The sequence below is a fragment of the Macaca mulatta genome, chromosome 19 (assembly GCF_049350105.2).
Source record: "Macaca mulatta isolate MMU2019108-1 chromosome 19, T2T-MMU8v2.0, whole genome shotgun sequence".
NCBI lineage: Eukaryota > Metazoa > Chordata > Mammalia > Primates > Cercopithecidae > Macaca > Macaca mulatta.
Genome location: NC_133424.1, coordinates 18935172 through 18954175, shown reverse-complemented (window position 1 = coordinate 18954175; position 19004 = coordinate 18935172). Strand labels below are relative to the sequence as shown.

Sequence of the window (19004 nt, the reverse complement as noted above, 5' to 3'; positions counted from 1 at the left end):
ACTCACCCCAGCCCAGGCGACAGAGCAAGACTCCATCTCAAAATAAGAAAAAACTTTGAAATCACCCCACCCTAGTCTCCCAGTCCCCTTGACTCTAATTTTTGGCCATGGCACTTTTTTTAAATGAAATCAAGTTTATTAAGAAAGTAAAATAATAATGGCTATAGCTGGTTGCCATGGCTCACACCTGTAATCCCAGCACTTGGGGAGGCCGAGGCAGGCAGATTGCCTGAGCTGAGAAGTTCGAGACCAGACGGGCAACATGGTGAAACCCTATCTGTACTAAAATTACAAAAAATTAGCCAGTCGAGGTGGCACACATGTAATCCCAGCTACTCAGAAGGCTGAGATGAGAGAATCGCTTGAACCCGGGAGGCGGATGTTGCAGTGAGCCGAGATGGCACCATTGCACTGCACTCCAGCCTGGGTGACACAGCGAGACTCCGTCTCAAAAAAAAAAAAAAAAAAAAAGAATGACCACTCCATAGGCAGAGCAGCATCGCAGCACTATTACTGCCTAATCTCCTTTATAATGTGCTGACTTAGGCCAGGCATGTTGGCTCACACCTGTAATTCCAGCACTTTGGGAGGGCAAAACAGGAGGATCGTTTGAGGCCAGGAGTTTGAGACCAGCCTGTGCAACATAGCAAGACCCTCATCTCTACAAAAAAAAATCAAACAATTAGCCAAGTGTGGTGGCCCACACCTGTGGTCCCCGCTACATTGGAGGCTGCGCCAGGAGGATCACTTGAGCCCAGGAGGTGGAGGTTGCAGTGAGCTGAGATCGCGCCACTGCACTCCAGCCTGAGTGACTGAGTGCAGTGAAAGAAAGAAAAAACAAAACAAAAATAACTGTCTTAATTTGGTGGCTTGGGCCAGGCACGGTGGCTCACGACTCTAATCCCAGCACTTTGGGAGGCCAAGGCGGGCAGATCACCTGAGATCAGGTTGGAGACCAGCCTGGCCAACATGGTGAAACCCCGTCTCTATTAAAAATGCATAAATTATCTGGGCGTGGTGGCACATGCCTGTAATCCCAGCTACTCAGGAGACTGAGGCAGGAGAATTGCTTGAACCTGGGGGTTGCAGTGAGCCGTGATGGTGCCACTGCACACCAGCCTGGGAGATAGAGCGGGACGCCGTCTTACCAAAAAAAAAAAAAATTGGTGGCTTGGTGAAGGAGACTCTAAGACTCAATTCAGGGGCATAGTTATCTGAGAGGTAATCCCAGAAGCCCTCCGGGGGTAAAGAGGCAGGAAAGGAAGGGGAGCCCTGCAGGGGGCGCCAGCGAGCAGATTCAACGTAAGCAACCAGGAATGGGTCCTTTCTCAGCGAGACAGCACAGAAGAGGTGCTTCTGTTGTCCTACCTGAGGGTGGAGGGAGCGGAGGTATTTACAGCCAACTCTCCTTCCGTCTGTGGTTGAGGACTGCTCTCAAGAGAGCCATGTGGCCCAGTGACATGGCCTTCGTGGTCAGAGCAACTGTCAGCCAAGAAATGCAAGCCTTGCAGGTGGGACATGCTTGGCCAATCATGGCTGCCTTCATGCCACGTTTTATTTCCCCACAACTCTCCCAAAGGTATTCAGTGGCTTTTAAAATTTTACTAGAACCAGCAGGGCGGGCACGGTGGCTCATGCCTGTAGTCCTAGCACTCTGGCAGGCCAAGGCTGGAGGGTTGCTTGAGCCCAGGAGTTTGAGACCAGTCTGGGCAACGTGGTGAAACTCTGTCTCTACCACAAAAAGAGAAAAATTAGCCAGGTGTGGTGGCGTGCACCTGTAATCCCAGCTACTTGGAAGGCTGAGGTAGGAGGATCACTTGAGCCAAGGAGGTGCAGGCTGCAGTGAGCCGTGATTGTGCCACTGCACCCTATGCTGGGTGACTGAGCCAGACTCTGTCTAAAAACCAAACCAAACAAAACAAAAATTACTATAACCAATAAGGCCATGTGACCTTAAATAAGGTCTTCTCATGTTATTAAAAAGTCATGCTTTGGGCTGGGAGCTGTGTCTTACGCCTGTAATCCCAGTACTTTGGGAGGCCAAGGTGGGAGGATCACCTGAGGTCAGGAGTTCGAGACCAGCCTGGCCAACATGGTGAAACCCCGTATCTACTAAAAATACAAAAATCAGCCGGGCGTGGTGGCGTGCGTCTGCAATCCCAGCTACTTGGGAAGTTGAATCACGAGAATCGCTTGAACCCGGGAGACAGAGGTTGCAGTGAGTCAAGTTCATGCCACTACACTCCAGCCTAGGTGATAGAGCAAGACTCCGTCTCAAAATAAATAAATAAATAAATAAAAATAAAAATAAAAATAAAAATACAGAGGAGGCAGCTAAGGCACAGAGAGGTTGAGGCACAAGTCCTGGGTCACACAGCTTTGAAGCATCTGAACCGGCCTCAGTCATCATTTGATGAATGAATGCATACAGGTCCATGATGTCCGTGTCAGTCCACATTCCAGCTGTGCCCTTAAGTCCTCCCTGACCCAATCTTGTGGTCATTACACCTACTTCTGGTCCTGACCGCTGGCTCTAGAGACCCTCAGATCCCTCCAGACTCTCAAGCCTTGTTGAGGGCCTCTGGCGCTTGGCTCAACCCTCCCCATTCTTCTGGGGGAGATTGGAGTCCACCGGCAGGGGACCTGCAGGTGGAGTTTGTATATATATATATATGTTTAGACACAGGGTCTCTCTCTGTGGCCCAGGCTGGAGTGCAGTGGCATGATCATGGCTCACTACAGCCTTGCTTCCTGGTCCCAATGGATCCTCCCACCTCAGCCTCCCTATAGGGAAAAGAAAGAGAGATCAGACTGTTACTGTGTCTATGTAGAAAGGGAAGACATAAGAAACTCCATTTTGACCTGTACCCTGAACAAGTGTTTTGCCTTGAGATGCTGTTCATCTGTAACTTTGCCCCAACCTTGAGCTCACAAAAACATGTGTTGTATGGAATCAAGGTTTAAGGGATCTAGGGCTATGCATGATGTGCCTTGTTAACAAAATGTTTACAGGCAGTATGCTTGGGAAAAGTCATCGCCATTCTCAGTCTCGATAAACCAGGGCCACAATGCACTGCGGAGGGCCACAGGGACCTCTGTCCTGGCAAGCCGGGTATCGTCCAAGGTTTCTCCCCATATGATGGTCTGAGATATGGCCTCAGCTGGCCGGGCGCGGTGGCTCAAGCCTGTAATCCCAGCACTTTGGGAGGCCGAGACGGGCGGATCACGAGGTCGGGAGATCGAGACCATCCTGGCTAACATGATGAAACCCCGTCTCTACTAAAAAATACAAAAAACTAGCCGGGTGAGGTGGCGGGCGCCTGTAGTCCCAGCTACTCGGGAGGCTGAGGCAGGAGAATGGCATGAACCCGGGAGGCGGAGCTTGCAGTGAGCTGAGATCCGGCCACTGCACTCCAGCCTGGGCGACTGAGCAACACTCCGTCTTTAAAAAAAAAAAAAAAAGAAAAAGAAATATGGCCTCCTGGGATGGGAAAGACCTGACCGTCCCCCAGCCCAACACCTGTGAAGGGGCTGTACTGAAGAGGATTAGTAAAAGAGGAAGGCCTCTTGCAGTTGAGATAAGAGGAAGGCCACTGTCTCCTGCCTGCCCCTGGGAACTGAATGTCTCAGTATAAAACCCAATTGTACATTTGTTCAATTCTGAGATAGGAGAAAAAGCGCCCTGTGGCCGGAGGCGAGACATGTTGGCAGCAATGCTGCTCTGTTACTCTTTACTCCACTGAGATGTTTGGGTGGAGAGAAGCATAAATCTGGCCTATGTGTACATCCAGGCATAGTACCTTCCCTTGAACTTATTTGTGACACAGATTCTTTTGCTCACATGTTTTCTTGCTGACCTTGTCCCCACTATCACCCTACTCTCCTGCCGCATTCCTCTTGCTGAGGTAGTGAAAAGAGTAATTCATAAATACTGAGGGAACTCAGAGACCAGTGCCGGCGCAGGTCCTCCATGCTGAGCGCTGGTCCCTGGGCCCACTGTTCTTTCCCTGTCCTTTGTCTCTCTGTCTTATTTCTTTTCTCAGTCTCTCGATCCACCTGACGAGAAATACCCACAGGCGTGGAGGGGCTGGCCCCCTTCACTCCGGAGTAGCTGGGACTACAGGCACACACCACCATGCCTGGCTAATTAAAAAAAAAATTTTAAGGCAGTGCACGGTGGCTCATGCCCGTAATCCCAACACTTTGGGAGGCCAAGGTGGGCAGATCATTTGAGGCCAGGGGTTTGAGACCAGCCTGGCTAACATTGCAAAACCCCATCTCTACAAATAATAATAATGATAATAATAATAATAGCTGGGCATGGTGGCGCACACCTATAATCTCAGCTTCTCGGGAGGCTGAGGCACGAGAGTCACTCGAACCCGAGAAGGGAATGTTGCAGTGAGCCAAGATTGCACCACTGTACTCCAGCCTGGGCGACAGAGCCAGACCCTGTCTCTAAATAAATAAATCAACAAATAAATAAAGTTTTTGGCCTGGTACAGTCGCTCATGCCTGTAATCCCAACACTTTGGTAGGCCAAGGCAAGGAGGATCATTTGAGCCCAGGAGTTTGAAACCTGCCTGGGCAACATGGCAAAACCCCATCTCTCTTTTTCTTCTTTTTAAGACTGAGTCTCGCTCTGTTGCCCAGGCTAGAGTGCAGTGGTGCAATCTTGGCTCACTGCAAGCTCAGCCTCCCGCGTTCATGCCATTCTTCTGCCTCAGCCTCTGGAGTAGCTGGGACTACAGGTGCCCGCCACCACGTCTGGCTAATTTTTTGTATTTTTAGTAGAGATGGGGTTTCACCGTGTTTGTTAGCCAGGATGGTCTCCATCTCCTGACCTCGTGATCCGCCCACCTCGGCCTCCTAAAATGCTGGGATTACAGGCATAAGCCACCACGCCTGGCCTACCCCATCTCTTAAAATAATACAAATAATTAGCCGGGCATGGTGACGCGTGCCTGCAGACCCAGCTACTCCGGAGGCTGAGGTGGGAGGATCACCCGAGTCCTGGAGGCCGAGGATGCAGTGAGCAGTGAGTTTGGCATCGCACTCCAGCCTGGGTGTGGGACAGCGACCTTGTCTCAAAAAGAATTGTGTTTTGTTTTGTAGAGACAGGATCTCACTGTGTCGCCCAGGCTGGTTTCAAACTCCCCGGCTCAAGCGATCCTCCCAACTTGGCCTCCCAAAGTGCTGGGATTACAGGCATGAGCCACCGTGCCTGGCCTGGGGGAGGGTTTTTAAACCCTCCTGCTCTGCCCCCATGGCTGTCACAGAGAGGATGGAGGTGGCAGAAAACCGGGAAGGAGGAGGCTGGGGTGGGAGGTTTGGGGTCTGTGCAGGTGATTGGGGAAATGGGAGGGCAGCCCTTGACCCTACTCCAGCCTGATCTGACCCCACAGGGCCAGGCATCCATGGCTGCCCCACTCCCTAGACAGGGGGATCTTGGGGCAGCACCCAGGCTGAGGCCTGGAGGGGCTCTGGCATCACGCAGCTCAGGGTGGGCTCTGAGGACCTGAGGGTGTCGGGTGAATGTGGTGATGGAGTTGAATTGAGGCGGGGCCGCTCCAGGGAGCTTCTTGCCTGGCTCTCCATGTTTGTTTCTTGGAGCGGGGCCTCTGGGCTTTCCAGGGCATCTCTAGGGTCTGTGAGGATCTCTGTATGGTCTCGATGTCTCTGAATATTTATCTTTTTTTTTTTTTTTTTGAGATGGAGTCTTGCTCTATCACCCAGGCTGGCGTGCAGTGGCACAATCTCAGCTCACTGCAACCTCTGCCTCCTGAGTTCAAGTGATTCTACTGCTTCAGCCTCCCGAGTAGCTGGAATTACAGGTGTGCGCCACCACGCCTGGCTAATTTTTGTATTTTTAGTAGAGACAGCATTTCCCCATGTTGGCCAGGCTGGTTGCAAACTCCTGACTTTAGGTGATCCACCCGCCTCAGCCTCCTAAAGTGCTAGGATTACAGGCATGAGCCACCGAGCCCAGCCCAGATGTCTCTGAATGTCTCTGAAAATCTCTGGGGATCTCTGAGGGTCTTTGGGAGTCTCTGAAGGTCTCTAAATGTCTATGAGGGTCTTGGGGGTCTCTGAGGTTTCTGGGCATCCCTGGGCCTTTCTGAGTGTCCCTAGGTGTCTCTGCATGCCGATGGTGGTCCCCAAGTGTGTCTGAGGGTCTCTTGGCATCTCTGAATATCCCTGGGGGGCAGACTGGTGTCTGTCTGCCTGGGGCCGTCTCTGGCGGCTGCCTGCAGGTGTTTGTGCAGACTGGCTGGCCCTGCCTGGGACTAAGCCTGGGACGGCTTCAGGTACATTGGGGGGCAGCAGAGGGACCACAGGGAGGTGGCCTCTGAAAGTTCCAGGCTCCCTTCAGCCAGGGAGGGGGCCAGTGGAGTCTTGAGCTGTCCCCTTTCCCAGAAACCTGGGTGTAGCCAGCTGGAGCTATGTCAGGAAAGCCCAGACCCCAGGGGCCCCAGACCCTAAGACTCCCAGACCTCTGAATCCCCAGGCCCCAGGATCCCCAGATCCCCAGGACCCCCAGATCCCAGGACCCCCAGACCTCTGGATCCCTAGACCCTAGGACCCTCAGGCCCCAGGACCTCCAAACCCCAAGATTCCCAGACCTCTGGATCCCCAGGCCCCAGCACCCACAGACCCCAGAACCCTCACATCCTAAGACCCCCCCAGGCCCCGAGACAACCAAACTCCAGTGCCCCCAGACTGCAGGACCCCCAGACCCCAAGACTCCCAGACCTCTGGATCACCAGACTTCAGAACCACCAGACGCCGGACCCCCAGACCCCAAGCCTCTCAGACCTCTGGATCCCCAGACCCTTGGACCCCAGAATCCCCCCCAACAAACCCCCATATCCCAAGACCCCTAGATCCTAGGACTCCCAAACCTCTGGATTCCCAGACTTCAGGTCCCCCAGACTCCAGGACCCTTAGATTCCAGGACTCTCAGATCCCTGGATCCCTAGACCTCAGAGCCCCCAAATCTCAGGACCCCCTCATCCTCAAACTGTCAGACTTCAAGGACCCCAGCTTCCCTAGACCCACCTCCAAAACTCACTATCCCAGACCCCAGACCTGCCTGTCCCCCACCACCTGCAGCCTCGGGTCTAGCACTTCCTCATTTCTTCATTTCCTTCTTTTCTAAGACGCCTCCCAACTGGACTCCCCCTGTGGCTTCCCTGGGCGTGGAGGACGTGCAGCTGCATGAGGCTCACTGCTGGCTGGGCTCCTCCATCCCTCTGCTCCTCATAAAAGAGGCCCCAAGAGCTCCCCTGCTCCCTCTGCTGCCTACTGAGGACACAGTGAGAAGATGGTCATCTGCAAACTAGGAAGTGAATCTGCTGGTGCCTTGATCTTGGACTTCCCAGCTTCCGGAACTGTGAGGAATAAATTTCTGTTGTTCATAAGCTACCCCAGTTTATGGCATATTTGTTATAGCAGCCTGAAGAAACACTTGGAGACATCTGCTCTCTACCCAGGGCTGCTCCCACCACAGGGCCTTCGCACATGCTATTCCCACTCCTGGATGCTGTTCCCCACATCCCCTCCTTCTCACTCCCTAAGGGATTCCTTGATCATCCCATTAAAAAGTTGCTTCTGCAGCCAGGCCCAGTGGCTCACACCTGTAATTCCAGCACTTTGGAAGGCCAAGGCGGGTGGATCACCTGAGGTCAGGAGTTTGTGACCAGCTTGGCCAACATGGTGAAACGCTATCTCTACTAAAAATACAAAAAGTTAGCTGGGCATGGTGCCATGCACCCGTAATCCCAGCTACTCGGGAGGCTGAGGCAGGAGAATCACTTGAACCCGGGAGGTGGAGGTTGCAGAGAGCCGAGATTGCGCCACTGCACTCCAGCCTGGGCAACAAGAGCAAAACTCCGTCTCAAATTAAAAAAAAAAAAAGTTTCCCCATCTAATTTCCGGCCCTTATTTTTCTTTGCAGCATTCCCACCACCTGTAGTTGATATATTTTCTTGATGGATTCTGCCTGTCGTCTGTTTCCCCAACTACAGAGAGAGTCCTGGGATGGTGGGGGGGCAGGATTTTTGTCTGTTTTATTCACTGCTGTGTCTGTAGCTCATAGTACCAGGTATACAACAGGAACTTCATAAAGGCTTGCAGAAGAAATGAATGAGTCTTTCCTTATAGGTTCATAGAGATCTATGATTTCATTTTCAAACTCTGTGGCACACCAGGATAGATGAACTGTTATTGATGTACCCAATCCTTTAAGAGTTATTTCCGGCCGGGCGCGGTGGCTCAAGCCTGTAATCCCAGCACTTTGGGAGGCCAAGACGGGCGGATCACGAGGTCAGGAGATCGAGACCATCCTGGCGAACATGGAGAAACCCCGTCTCTACTAAAAAATACAAAAAACTAGCCAGGCGAGGTGGCGGGTGCCTGTAGTCCCAGCTACTCGGGAGGCTGAGGCAGGAGAATGGCGTGAACCCGGGAGGCAGAGCTTGCAGTGAGCTGAGATACGGCCACTGCACTCCAGCTCAGGAGACAGAGCGAGATTCCGTCTCAAAAAAAAAAAAAGTTATTTCCTTTTTTTTTCTCCTTTTTTTTGAGGCGGAGTATCACTCTGCACTCTGTCACCCCAGGCTGGAGTGCAGTGACACGATTTCGGCTCACTGCAACCTCTGCCTCCCAGACTCAAGTGATCCTCCTGTTTTAGCTTCCTGAGTAGCTGGAACTACAAGGACATGCCACCACTCCCAGCTAATCTTTTTTTTGTGTGTGTATATATGTGTGTGTGTGTATATATATATGTGTGTGTGTATATATATATATATATATATATTTTTTTTTTTTTTGTAGAGATGGGGTTTCACCATGTTGCCCAGGCTAGCCTTGAACTCTTAGACTCAAACGATCCTCCTACCCTGGCCTCCCAAAGTGCTGGGATTACAGGCATGACTCACTGTGCCTGGCCCATTTTTTTTTTTTTTTTTTCATGTAACAAACAATGCTGCAATGAATCACTTTGAGCTTGGAGCATCTTTTTGCCTTCTCTCTCTCTTTTTTTTTTTTTTTTTGACGAAGTCTCGCTCTGTCACCAGGCTGGAGTGCTGTGGCACGATCTCGGCTCACTGCAACCTCCAGCTCCCTGGTTCAAGTGATTCTCCTGCCTCAGCCTCCCGAGGAGCTGAGATTAAGGTACACGCCACCACGCCCAGCTCATTTTTTGTATTTTTGGTAGAGACGGGGTTTCACAATGTTGGCCAGGATGGTCTCAATCTCCTGACCTTGTGATCTGCCCGCCTCAGCTTCCCAAAGTGCTGGGATTACAGGCATGAGCCACCTCACCCAGCCCAGCCATTTATTTTAAATTATTTTTTAGAGATGGGGTCTTGCTCTGCTGCATAGACTGGAGTGGAGTGGCACAATCACGGCTCACTGCAGTCACAACTTTCTGGGTTCAAGGGATCCTCCCACCTTAGCCTCTGAAGTAGCTGGAACTACAGGCTGAAGCCACCATGCCCAGCTAATTTTTAAATATTAATATTATCCTTATTATTGAGATGGAGTCTCGCTCTAATGCCCAAGCTGGAGTGCTATGGCATGATCTCGGCTCATTGCAACCTCTGCCTCCTGGGTTCAAGCGATTCTCCTGCCTTAGCCTCCTGAGTAGCTGGGATTACAAGCACGTGCCACCAACCTTGCCCAGCTAATTTTTGTATTTTTAGTGGAGATGGGGTTTCACCATGTCAACCAGGCTGGTCTCGAACTCCTGACCTCGTGATCTGCCCACCTTGGCCTCCCAAAGTGCTGGAATTACAGGCCTGAGCCACCACGCCTGGGCTGAGCCACGTTTTTTTTTATTCGTTAGTCAGTTCACACTGCAAACATGCAAATATTCAGGCAGGGATTCCCAGAAGTGAACTTGCTGTGTCAGCAGACACATGAGTTTATCATTCCGGTGGCCTGTGCCAGGGTGCCCTCCACCAATGCTACACCATGGACGTACCCCACAGCCTGGATGGCACAGCATGTCATTGCACTGTTGGATTTTTGCCAATTTGATTGGTGAAGACAAACAGTTTGTAATTTGCGGTTTTCTTATTAAGTGTGAACTTTTTTTTTTTTTGAGACAGATCTCACTCTGTTGCCCAGGCTGGAATACAGTGGACTGATCTCGGCTCACCGCAGCCTCCGCCTCCTGGGTTCAAATGATTCTCCCGCCTCAGCCTCCTGAGTAGGTGGGTCTACAGGCACATACCACCACACCTGGCTAATTTTTGTATTTTTTAAAGTAGAGATGTTGTTTCACCATGATGGCCAGGCTGGTCTCGAACTCCTGGGCTCAAGCGATCTGTTCACTTCAGCCTCCCAAAGTGTTGGGATTACAGGCGTGAGCCACTGCACCTGGCAAGAATGAGCATCTCTGGACATGTTGAAGAGCAGTTTCCAGTGTTTTCTTCAATGTCTTGGTTCAAAGCCTTTGACCATTTCTCGGAGTTTGGTGATGGGAAGGACAGAGGCTGAGGAGAGGGGAAAACGTGGGGGAGTGGACTCCCACCCTCCCAGATCCCGGAGAAGCCTCTGTGCATTTGACAGCTGTGGACATGGTGGCACACACAGTTAAGGTGGCACAGTGAGTCAGGGGCTGGCATAGGTTGGAACCTGGTCCGCCTGACACCAGGTTCAGGTGAGAACTTCTCCCAGGCCACCCCTCCCCAGTATCACTTTTGTCACTACTAACCCTCCAGTCTGCCTCAGGCCCCCGTCTGCTTCTGGAACCTCAGCCTCCTCCCCATGTTGCCCACCCCAGACACCAGGCTCACTCCAGAGGGAATTCTTGAGCCAGTGCCCCTCTGCCCACACACCTGCCTTGGCTCCACATGGACCTCTTCCCCTGCCACCAATTCCTTCTATCCTCTCCACTCCTAACCATGCTAATCCAGCCAGCTACATTTTCTCAAGCTGCTGGGAGCCCTCCTCACTGTCCTCTCCAGCACAGAGGTGCCATTGTGCAAGAACTCAGTGGGAGGGGCTTGGAGGAGCTTGGAGAGCCAATTATAGGTTTGAGGAATCTTGGTGAACTCCTACTCATGTGTTGAAGCCCCATCTGTAATGCCTCCTCCTCCAGGAAGCCTTCCAGGACCCTGTCTTTCCCTCTGGACCTTCCTTGACTGCATGGGACTATGAGTGTCTATGTCCAACTCTGTCCTCCCTTAAGATAGCTCTTTGAGGACCTGGTCAGGGCTGAGGCCTCTTGGGGGCCCAGCGTGGGTAATGTTTGTTGAATGAATAAATGACTGCATGAGCTGGGAGCCAACTGAGCTGAGATCGAGAAGCGAATTGATGAGGTGGCTGTCGGTTGGGGTGCTAATAGAGGACATAAAGTCACTGGGTTCTAGCAAGAGGGAAGCGGGACCCTGGGCCACCCCTCCCCCTTGCCCTCCATCCACCTCTCATGAGAACCTTGAGGCCCTGCAAGGGGGCGGATCTCTGTCTTCATTCTTCCCCTCTGCACTCCACCCAGATACTAGTTCCTCTTCCCCCTAAGTCGCTGGGTGCAGAGCCAGAGGAACGCCGGCGACCCCAGCAGCGCTGCGGAGGGTGCTGGCCATTGCGGCCCCCGTGTCCAGGTGGGCCAGGACGCAGCCTCTGGGCGCCGTCGCTTTTCCAGCACTACCAAGGCAAAAGTGTGGCAGTAGGACCCAAAAGGTAGGACTGAGGCTCTAGAACTTGCACCTGTGCAGGGACTGCAAATCAGACCTGGGAGGACCCTCTGAGCAGCCCCCACTCCCCCCTATCCCAGCACTTCCCAGGACCCGCGGTTCTGGGAGACACTAGGAGCGGGATCAAGGGGCGGGGCCGTTTCCGAGACAACCGCTTATTTGCATAGGGTCCCGTCCTGGCCAACGAGGGCGCCCCAAATGTTCAGGACGTAGAAGAAAGGGTTAACTGGGCCGGGTCTCTTCCTCGCCTTCCAAGCCCGCTAGGCACCGGGGTTATCTACCCATTTCCCAGAAGGGGAGACTGAGGCAGCCCAGCAGCCAAAGGAGGCAACCAGACTGGGGCTGCGTTGTACCATTTCAGAAGCGGCTTAAACTGGTCTAAGGTATAATCATAAACACTAGCGGTGGAGGCAAGGGCGACCACAGGGCTGAGGTCAGGGCTAGGATTCCGGTGTCTCTATGTAGGTTGCTTGAATGGGGGGCACCCTGGCATGGACGCTGCTGTTGCCGCTGCTGCTGCAGGAGTCAGACAGCCAGGAACCGTCATGCACCATGCCCTCCACGGATGTGGACTGGAACACGGAGTTCAGTGCCACGTGCCTGAATTTCAGTGGCCGTGGCCTGAGCCTGCCCCTCAACCAGTCTCTGCGGGCCAGCAACGTGCTTCTCCTTGACCTGTCTGGGAACGGCCTGCGAGAGCTTCCAGTGACCTTCTTTGCCCACCTGCAGAAGCTTGAGGTCCTGAACCTGCTACACAACCCGCTGTCCCGTGTGGATGGGGCGCTGGCTGCCCGCTGTGACCTTGACCTGAGGGCTGACTGCAGCTGTGCCCTGGAGTCCTGGCACGAGGTCCGGCGAGACAACTGCTCTGGCCAGAAGCCTCTGCTCTGCTGGGACACAACCAGCTTCCAGCACAACCTCTCTGCCTTCCTGGAGGTCAGCTGCGCCCCCGGCCTGGCCCCTGCAACCATTGGGGCAGTGGCAGTCAGTGGGTGCCTGCTTCTCGGGCTTGCCATCGCTGGCCCTGTGCTGGCCTGGAGACTCTGGCGATGCCGAGTGGCCAGGAGCCGGGACCTGGACAAGCCCTGGCCTGCTCAGGATAGGCCCAAGCCCAGTTTAGGCTTGCAACCACGGTATGGCAGCCGGAGCACCCCCAAGCCCCAAGTGGTCACGCCACCCCGCCCCTCCACTCCTGACTATGAGAACATGTTTGTGGGCCAGCCAGCAGCTGAGCACCAGTGGGCTGAACAAGGGTAAGTAACCCATAGAGACACCTGTCAAAGTGGTGAATAGTAAGGCTCCACACCCAGATGGCCGGGGTTCAAATCCCAGCTCTGCTGCTTGCAGGCTGTGGGATCTTAGGTGAGTAGCTTTACTTCTCTGAGCCTCAGTCTCCTCACCTATAAAATGGGTAGAGGACTGGATGTGGTGGCTCACACCTGTAACCCTATCTCTTTGGGAGGCCAAGGCAGGCGGATCACTTGAAGTCAGGAGTTCGAGACCAGCCCGGCCAACACGGTGAAACCCTGTCTGTACTAAAAATACAAAAATTAGCCTGGTATGGTGTCAAGCGCCTGTGGTCCCAGCTGCTCAGGAGGCTGAGGCAAGAGAATTGCTTGAACCTGGGAGTCAGAGGTTGCAGTGAGCCGAGTTCGTGCCACTGCACTCCAGCCTGGGTGACAGAGTGAGACTCAATCTCAAAAATAAAATCAGTAAAATAAAGTAAAACGAGGGAGAACTATCGTCCCCATCATAGTGTGTTGGGGGTAAAAATTAAATGAGTTCCCATATATGGGACAAGCTTCCCCCTCATGACCTGTAAACCCAGTTTCTGGCGGCCAAGGATGGGGAGACAGGAGGCAACTGCTTCAATGGAGTTGGGGCTCTGCGGTGGCGGTCAGCAGCATAGGCCCAGGTCCCATGTGACCCAAGGCTGTCTCTGAACCTCCATTTCTGTCTCTGTAGAATGGGGACAGCCCTCCCTTTCCCCGTGACACACATGAGATGCTAAGGAGGTGCCTTACAAAGTCCCATCACCACTAGATGACTTTTTTTTTTTTTGAGACAGTCTCATTCTGTTGCCCAGGCTGGAATGCAGTGGCGCGATCACAGATCAGTGCAGCCTCAAACTCCTGGCCTCAAGTGATCCTCCTGCCTCAGTCTCCAGAGTAGCTGGGACCACAGGCACCTGCCACCACATCCAAATAATTTTTGTATTTTTCGTAGAGATGGGGGTCTTGCTATGTTTCTCAGGCTGGTCTCAAACTCTTGGCCTCAAGTGATCCTCATGTCTCAGCCTCCCAAAGTGCTGGGATTATGGGTGTGAGCCACCGCTGCCAGTTTCTAGATGATTTTGCTGGGTTTAGACAAATGAATTGAACTTTTATAGGTTGGGGTAGGGTGCGGTGGCTCATACCTGTAATCCCAGCACTTTTTGAGGCCCAGGTGGTCAGTGGTCAGGACCTCAAGACCAGCCTGACCAACATGGTGAAACCCTGTCTCTACTAAAAAATACAAAAATTGGCCGGGCGCGGTGGCTCAAGCCTGTAATCCCAGCACTTTGGGAGGCCGAGACGGGTGGATCACGAGGTCAGGAGATCGAGACCATCCTGGCTAACACAGTGAAACCCCGTCTCTACTAAAAAATACAAAAAAACTAGCCGGGCGAGGTGGTGGGCGCCTGTAGTCCCAGCTACTCGGGAGGCTGAGGCAGGAGAATGGCCTGAACCCGGGAGGCGGAGCTTGCAGTGAGCTGAGATCCGGCCACTGCACTCCAGCAAGGGGGGACAGAGTGAGACTCCGTCTCAAAAAAAAAAAAAAAAATACAAAAATTAGGCTGGGCGCGGTGGCTCATGCCTGTAACCCCAGCATTTCAGGAGGCCGAGGCGGGAGGATCACGAGGTCAGGAGTTCGAGACCAGCCTGGCCAATATGGTGAAACCCTGTCTCTACTAAAAATACAAAAATCAGCCGGGCATGGTGGTGGCTACCTGTAATCCCAGCTACTTGGGAGGCTGAGGCAGGAAGAATCACTTGAACCCAGGAGCTGGAGGTTGCAGTGAGCCCAGATCGTGCTACTATACTCCAGCCTGGGTGACAGAGTGAGACTCCGTCTCAAAAAAAAAAAAAAAAAAAAAAGGCCGGGCGCGGTGGCTCAAGCCTGTAATCCCAGCACTTTGGGAGGCCGAGACCGGCGGATCACGAGGTCAGGAGATCGAGACCATCCTGGCTAACACAGTGAAACCCCGTCTCTACTAAAAAATACAAAAAACGGCCGGGCGCGGTGGCTCAAGCCTGTAATCCCAGCACTTTGGGAGGCCGAGACGGGCGGATCACGAGGTCAGGAGATCGAGACCATCCTGGCTAACACGGTGAAACCCCGTCTCTACTAAAAAATACAAAAAACTAGCCGGGCGAGGTGGTGGGCGCCTGTAGTCCCAGCTACTCGGGAGGCTGAGGCAGGAGAATGGCGGGAACCCGGGAGGCGGAGCTTGCAGTGAGCTGAGATCCGGCCACTGCACTCCAGCCTGGGCGGCAGAGCGAGACTCCGTCTCAAAAAAAAAAAAAAAACAAAAAAAAACAAAAAACTAGCCGGGCGAGGTGGTGGGCGCCTGTAGTCCCAGCTACTCAGGAGGCTGAGGCAGGAGAATGGCGTAAATTCGGGAGGCGGAGCTTGCAGTGAGCCCAGATCCGGCCACTGCACTCCAGCCTGGGCGACAGAGCGAGACTCCGCCTCAAAAAAAAAAAAAAAAAAAAAAAGAGGAAGAAGAAAAGAAAAACTTTTCTAGGTTGGAAAAGGGAGTGGAGGGAATTTCAAGGGCCGGGACCCTCAGGGGCAGAGACCCAGAGGCGGGAAAGAACAGAGAATTTGCTGTGAATGGTTTTTGAGAAGGGATGACTTGAAAGCTGAGGCCTGAGGGGAACAGGGAAGGCCAAGCAGGAAGGGGCCACAGCCACGGCTGTTTGGGCAGCAGAGTCTGTGCCAGGAGGTGGGGAGGCCATTGGAAGACTGTCGGTGAGAAAGAAGAAAATATGCAAAGCAGATGTAAACATGACTCAAAAGCAGAAATGATCTGAGGCAGGGTGTTGAAGACACTGGACTCACAAAAGCAGCTTGTGCTCTGATGTTCACCGTGGCCTCCCTATCCCCAAGGCTTCCGGATTAGCCTCTTTTATGTACCTGGCCTCCAGAAACACTGTGTTTAGAATTGACTGTGTCATTTCCACCCTGCATCTGACACTTACAGACATGGAGGCTCTGGGAGGCAGGGAAATGACTTGTCCAAGATCACATAGCCAGTCAAAAAAGGCAGGACAGGAACCCTGCGTCCCAGTCCTGTTCGTCCCCCGACAACCCCTTAGGTGTTGGTGGGCAATTCATACTAGAGTATAATTGACTGATAGATGCTATATACCCAAAGTGGCCATTTTGCCTTTTTTTTTTTTTTTTTTTCCACTCTGTTGCCCAGACTGGAGTGCAATGGCACGATCTTGGCTCACTGCAACCTTCACCTCCCGGGTTCAAGCGATTCTCCTGCATCCTGCATATCCTCCTATCTCAGCCTCCTGAGTAGCTGGGATTGCAGGTGCCCGCCACCGTGCCCGGCTAATTTTAGTAGAGACAGGGTTTTGCCATGTTGGCCAGGCTGTTCTGGAACTCCTGACCTCAGGTGATCTGCCCATCTTGGCCTCCCAAAGTGCTTGGATTATAGGTGTGAGCCACCGCACCTGGACCAGTGGCCCTTTTTACAAGAGGAGCTGGCTTGGAATTAGAATGTTCAGGAGGCAGGAAAGTTCTCTGGGGATCTTGCTGGCCTTAACAAATATTCCTAAGTAGCTCCCTGCTCCCTGGCCAATTCTATAGATGCAGAAACTGAGGCTCAGAGACTTGCTTTTATATATGAGGACCACAAAGTCAGTTGCTTCGGTGTGGAAAATATTTCCCATCAGAAGGAGCAGACAGTGTGGTGCAGCCACTTGTGTGCATGTGACTGATGTGGCCAGAGCTTCCGATTTTTCAAGAGGAAACAAAAATTTAGATTTTAATGTAATAATGAACAGCTATCGGCCGGGCGCGGTGGCTCAAGCCTGTAATCCCAGCACTTTGGGAGGCCGAGACGGGCGGATCACGAGGTCAGGAGATCGAGACCATCCTGGCTAACACGGTGAAACCCTGTCTCTATTAAGAAATACAAAAAACTAGCCGGGTGAGGTGGCGGGCGCCTGTAGTCCCAGGTACTCGGGAGGCTGAGGCCAGAGAATGGCGTAAACCCGGGAGGCGGAGCTTGCAGTGAGCTGAGATCCGGCCACTGCACTCCAGCCTGGGTGACAGAGCGAGACTCTGTCTCAAAAAAAAAAAAAAAAAAAAAAAAAAAATAACGAACAGCTACCTCAAGTTTTGTTTTTTTGAGACAGGGTCTCCCTCTGTCACCCAGGCTGCGGTACAGTGGCGTGGTCACGGCTCACTGCAGTCTCGACCTCCCAGGCTCAAGCGATCCTCCCATCTCAGCCTCCCGAGTCGCTGGGACTCCAAGCGCATGGCACCACGCCCGAATAATTTTTTTTATTTTTTGTAGAGATGGGGTCTCACCATGCTGCCCAGGATGGCCCAGTGGCTCTGGCCTCAAGCAGATCAAACTCCTGACCTCAGGCAGATCTTCTGCCTTGGCCTCCCAAAGTGCTGGGATTACAGGCGTGAGTCACCGTGCCTGGCTGCTATCTCATTTTTAAGGAAGGAAAAAGGGTTCAGGGTCCTCCGACCACAGCGTTCCACCCACAGAACCTTCCCTAAATCACTCCCCTCCCACTCCTCAGAGAGAGGTGGGGCTGGCTGGGAATCAGAACTATCCCGTGCCACAGTTTCCCCATATGTAAATATTCGGGGTGGACTGAGCCACTCTGAAGCTTTCTTTTCTTTTTTTTTTTTTTTAATCTTCTGAGACAGAGTCTCGCTGTGTCTCCCAGGCTGGAGTGCAATGGCACGATCTCAGCTCACTGCAACCTCTACCTCCTGGGTTCAGGTGATTCTCCTGCCTCAGCCTCCCAAGTAGCTAGGACTACAGGCATGTGCCACCATGCCTGGCTGATTTTTGTATTTTTAGTAGACACAGGGGTTTCATCATGTTGCCCAGGCTGGTCTTAAACTCCTGACCTCTGGTGATCTACCCACCTCAGCCTCCCAAAGTGTTGGATTACAGGCGTGAGCCAGAGTACCTGGCCCACTTGGAACTTTCTCAAAGCTCATGTGCCTGTCCCCTGAGTCCTCCCCCTCCCTCACTTACCCCTGGTCTGTGTGTACCCCCAGGGCTCACCCTTCAGAGGACAATGACTTTTACATGAACTACAAGGACATCGAGCTGGCCTCCCAGCCTGTCTACTGTAACCTGCAGGCACTGGGCCAGGCCCCGATGGATGAAGAGGAGTACGTGATCCCTGGGCGCTGAGCCTAAGACGTCCCAACCTCCACCCAGACCCCCTTCGGTCCCTGCTGGGTGACTCAGGGCATCCTAACTCCTCCCGGGCCTCAGTTTCCCCATCTGAAGAATGGGGACAGAAAAGGATCCTTGAGGCCCCAGGAAGCTCTGCCGCCCCCTCCCTGTCCCCTATGCCGCTCCTCAGCCCACTCGGCTCCTAGAGGGGGAAGAGGAGAGACCCCCAACAAGGGGACAGGAGGGTCACTGTGTGAATCCTGTCGTCATCCTCCTGTGGATGTTCAGGCAGTGCTCAATAAATGCTTTGAGGCTGATGAGGCTGCTGGCTCAGGGTGAGTGGGTTCCTCAAGGTGGGGATTTCTGAGTTCTAAGACCAAGTCTCCATCTGAGACTCCCAAATTGTTCCCCACCTCCCATCCCTATTTTGTTTTGGTTTTTGTTGTTGTTGTTGTTTTGTTTGTTTGTTTGTTTTTGAGTCCGAGTCTCACTCTGTCACCCAGGCTGGAGTGCAGTAGTGCGATCTCGGCTCACTGCAACCTCCGCCTCCCGGGTTCAAGTGATTCTCCTGCCTCAGCCTCCCAAGTAACTGGGATTACAGGCACCTGCCACAATGCCCAGCTAATTTTTGTATTTTTAATAGAGACGGGGTTTCGCCATATTGGCTAGGCTGGTCTCGAACTCCTGACCTCAAGTGATCTGCCCACCTCGGCCTCCCGAAGTGCTGGGATTATAGGCGTGGCCACCGTGCCCGACCACATTCCTCCCTTCTGCCCCTCTCAGGGCCCCTTCCCAGGTTCCTGATCTCCAGGTTCGGCCCCCAGTGCAGCCCACACCACCCCCAAAATAAAAATGTATATATATTGCTTTAGCTC

General features: G+C 52.9%; 1 protein-coding gene across 2 annotated transcripts in view; it reads left to right on the top strand.

Annotated features, from left to right (window-relative positions):
- Positions 1 to 19004, top strand: part of LRRC25 (leucine rich repeat containing 25) — a 26904-nt gene extending 7900 nt beyond the window's left edge. Inside the window, exons 2-6 of one of the 2 annotated variants that reach the window (XM_077978481.1) lie at positions 7161 to 7393; positions 10113 to 10666; positions 11504 to 11688; positions 12168 to 12955; positions 18006 to 19004. In XM_077978481.1, the coding sequence (XP_077834607.1) occupies positions 12177 to 12955; positions 18006 to 18144 (918 nt within the window). In that variant the 5' untranslated portion in view covers positions 7161 to 7393; positions 10113 to 10666; positions 11504 to 11688; positions 12168 to 12176 and the 3' untranslated portion in view covers positions 18145 to 19004. Of the gene's footprint in view, positions 1 to 7160; positions 7394 to 10112; positions 10667 to 11503; positions 12956 to 18005 lie in introns of those variants that run through there. The other variant, XM_077978482.1, reaches the window with a different exon arrangement.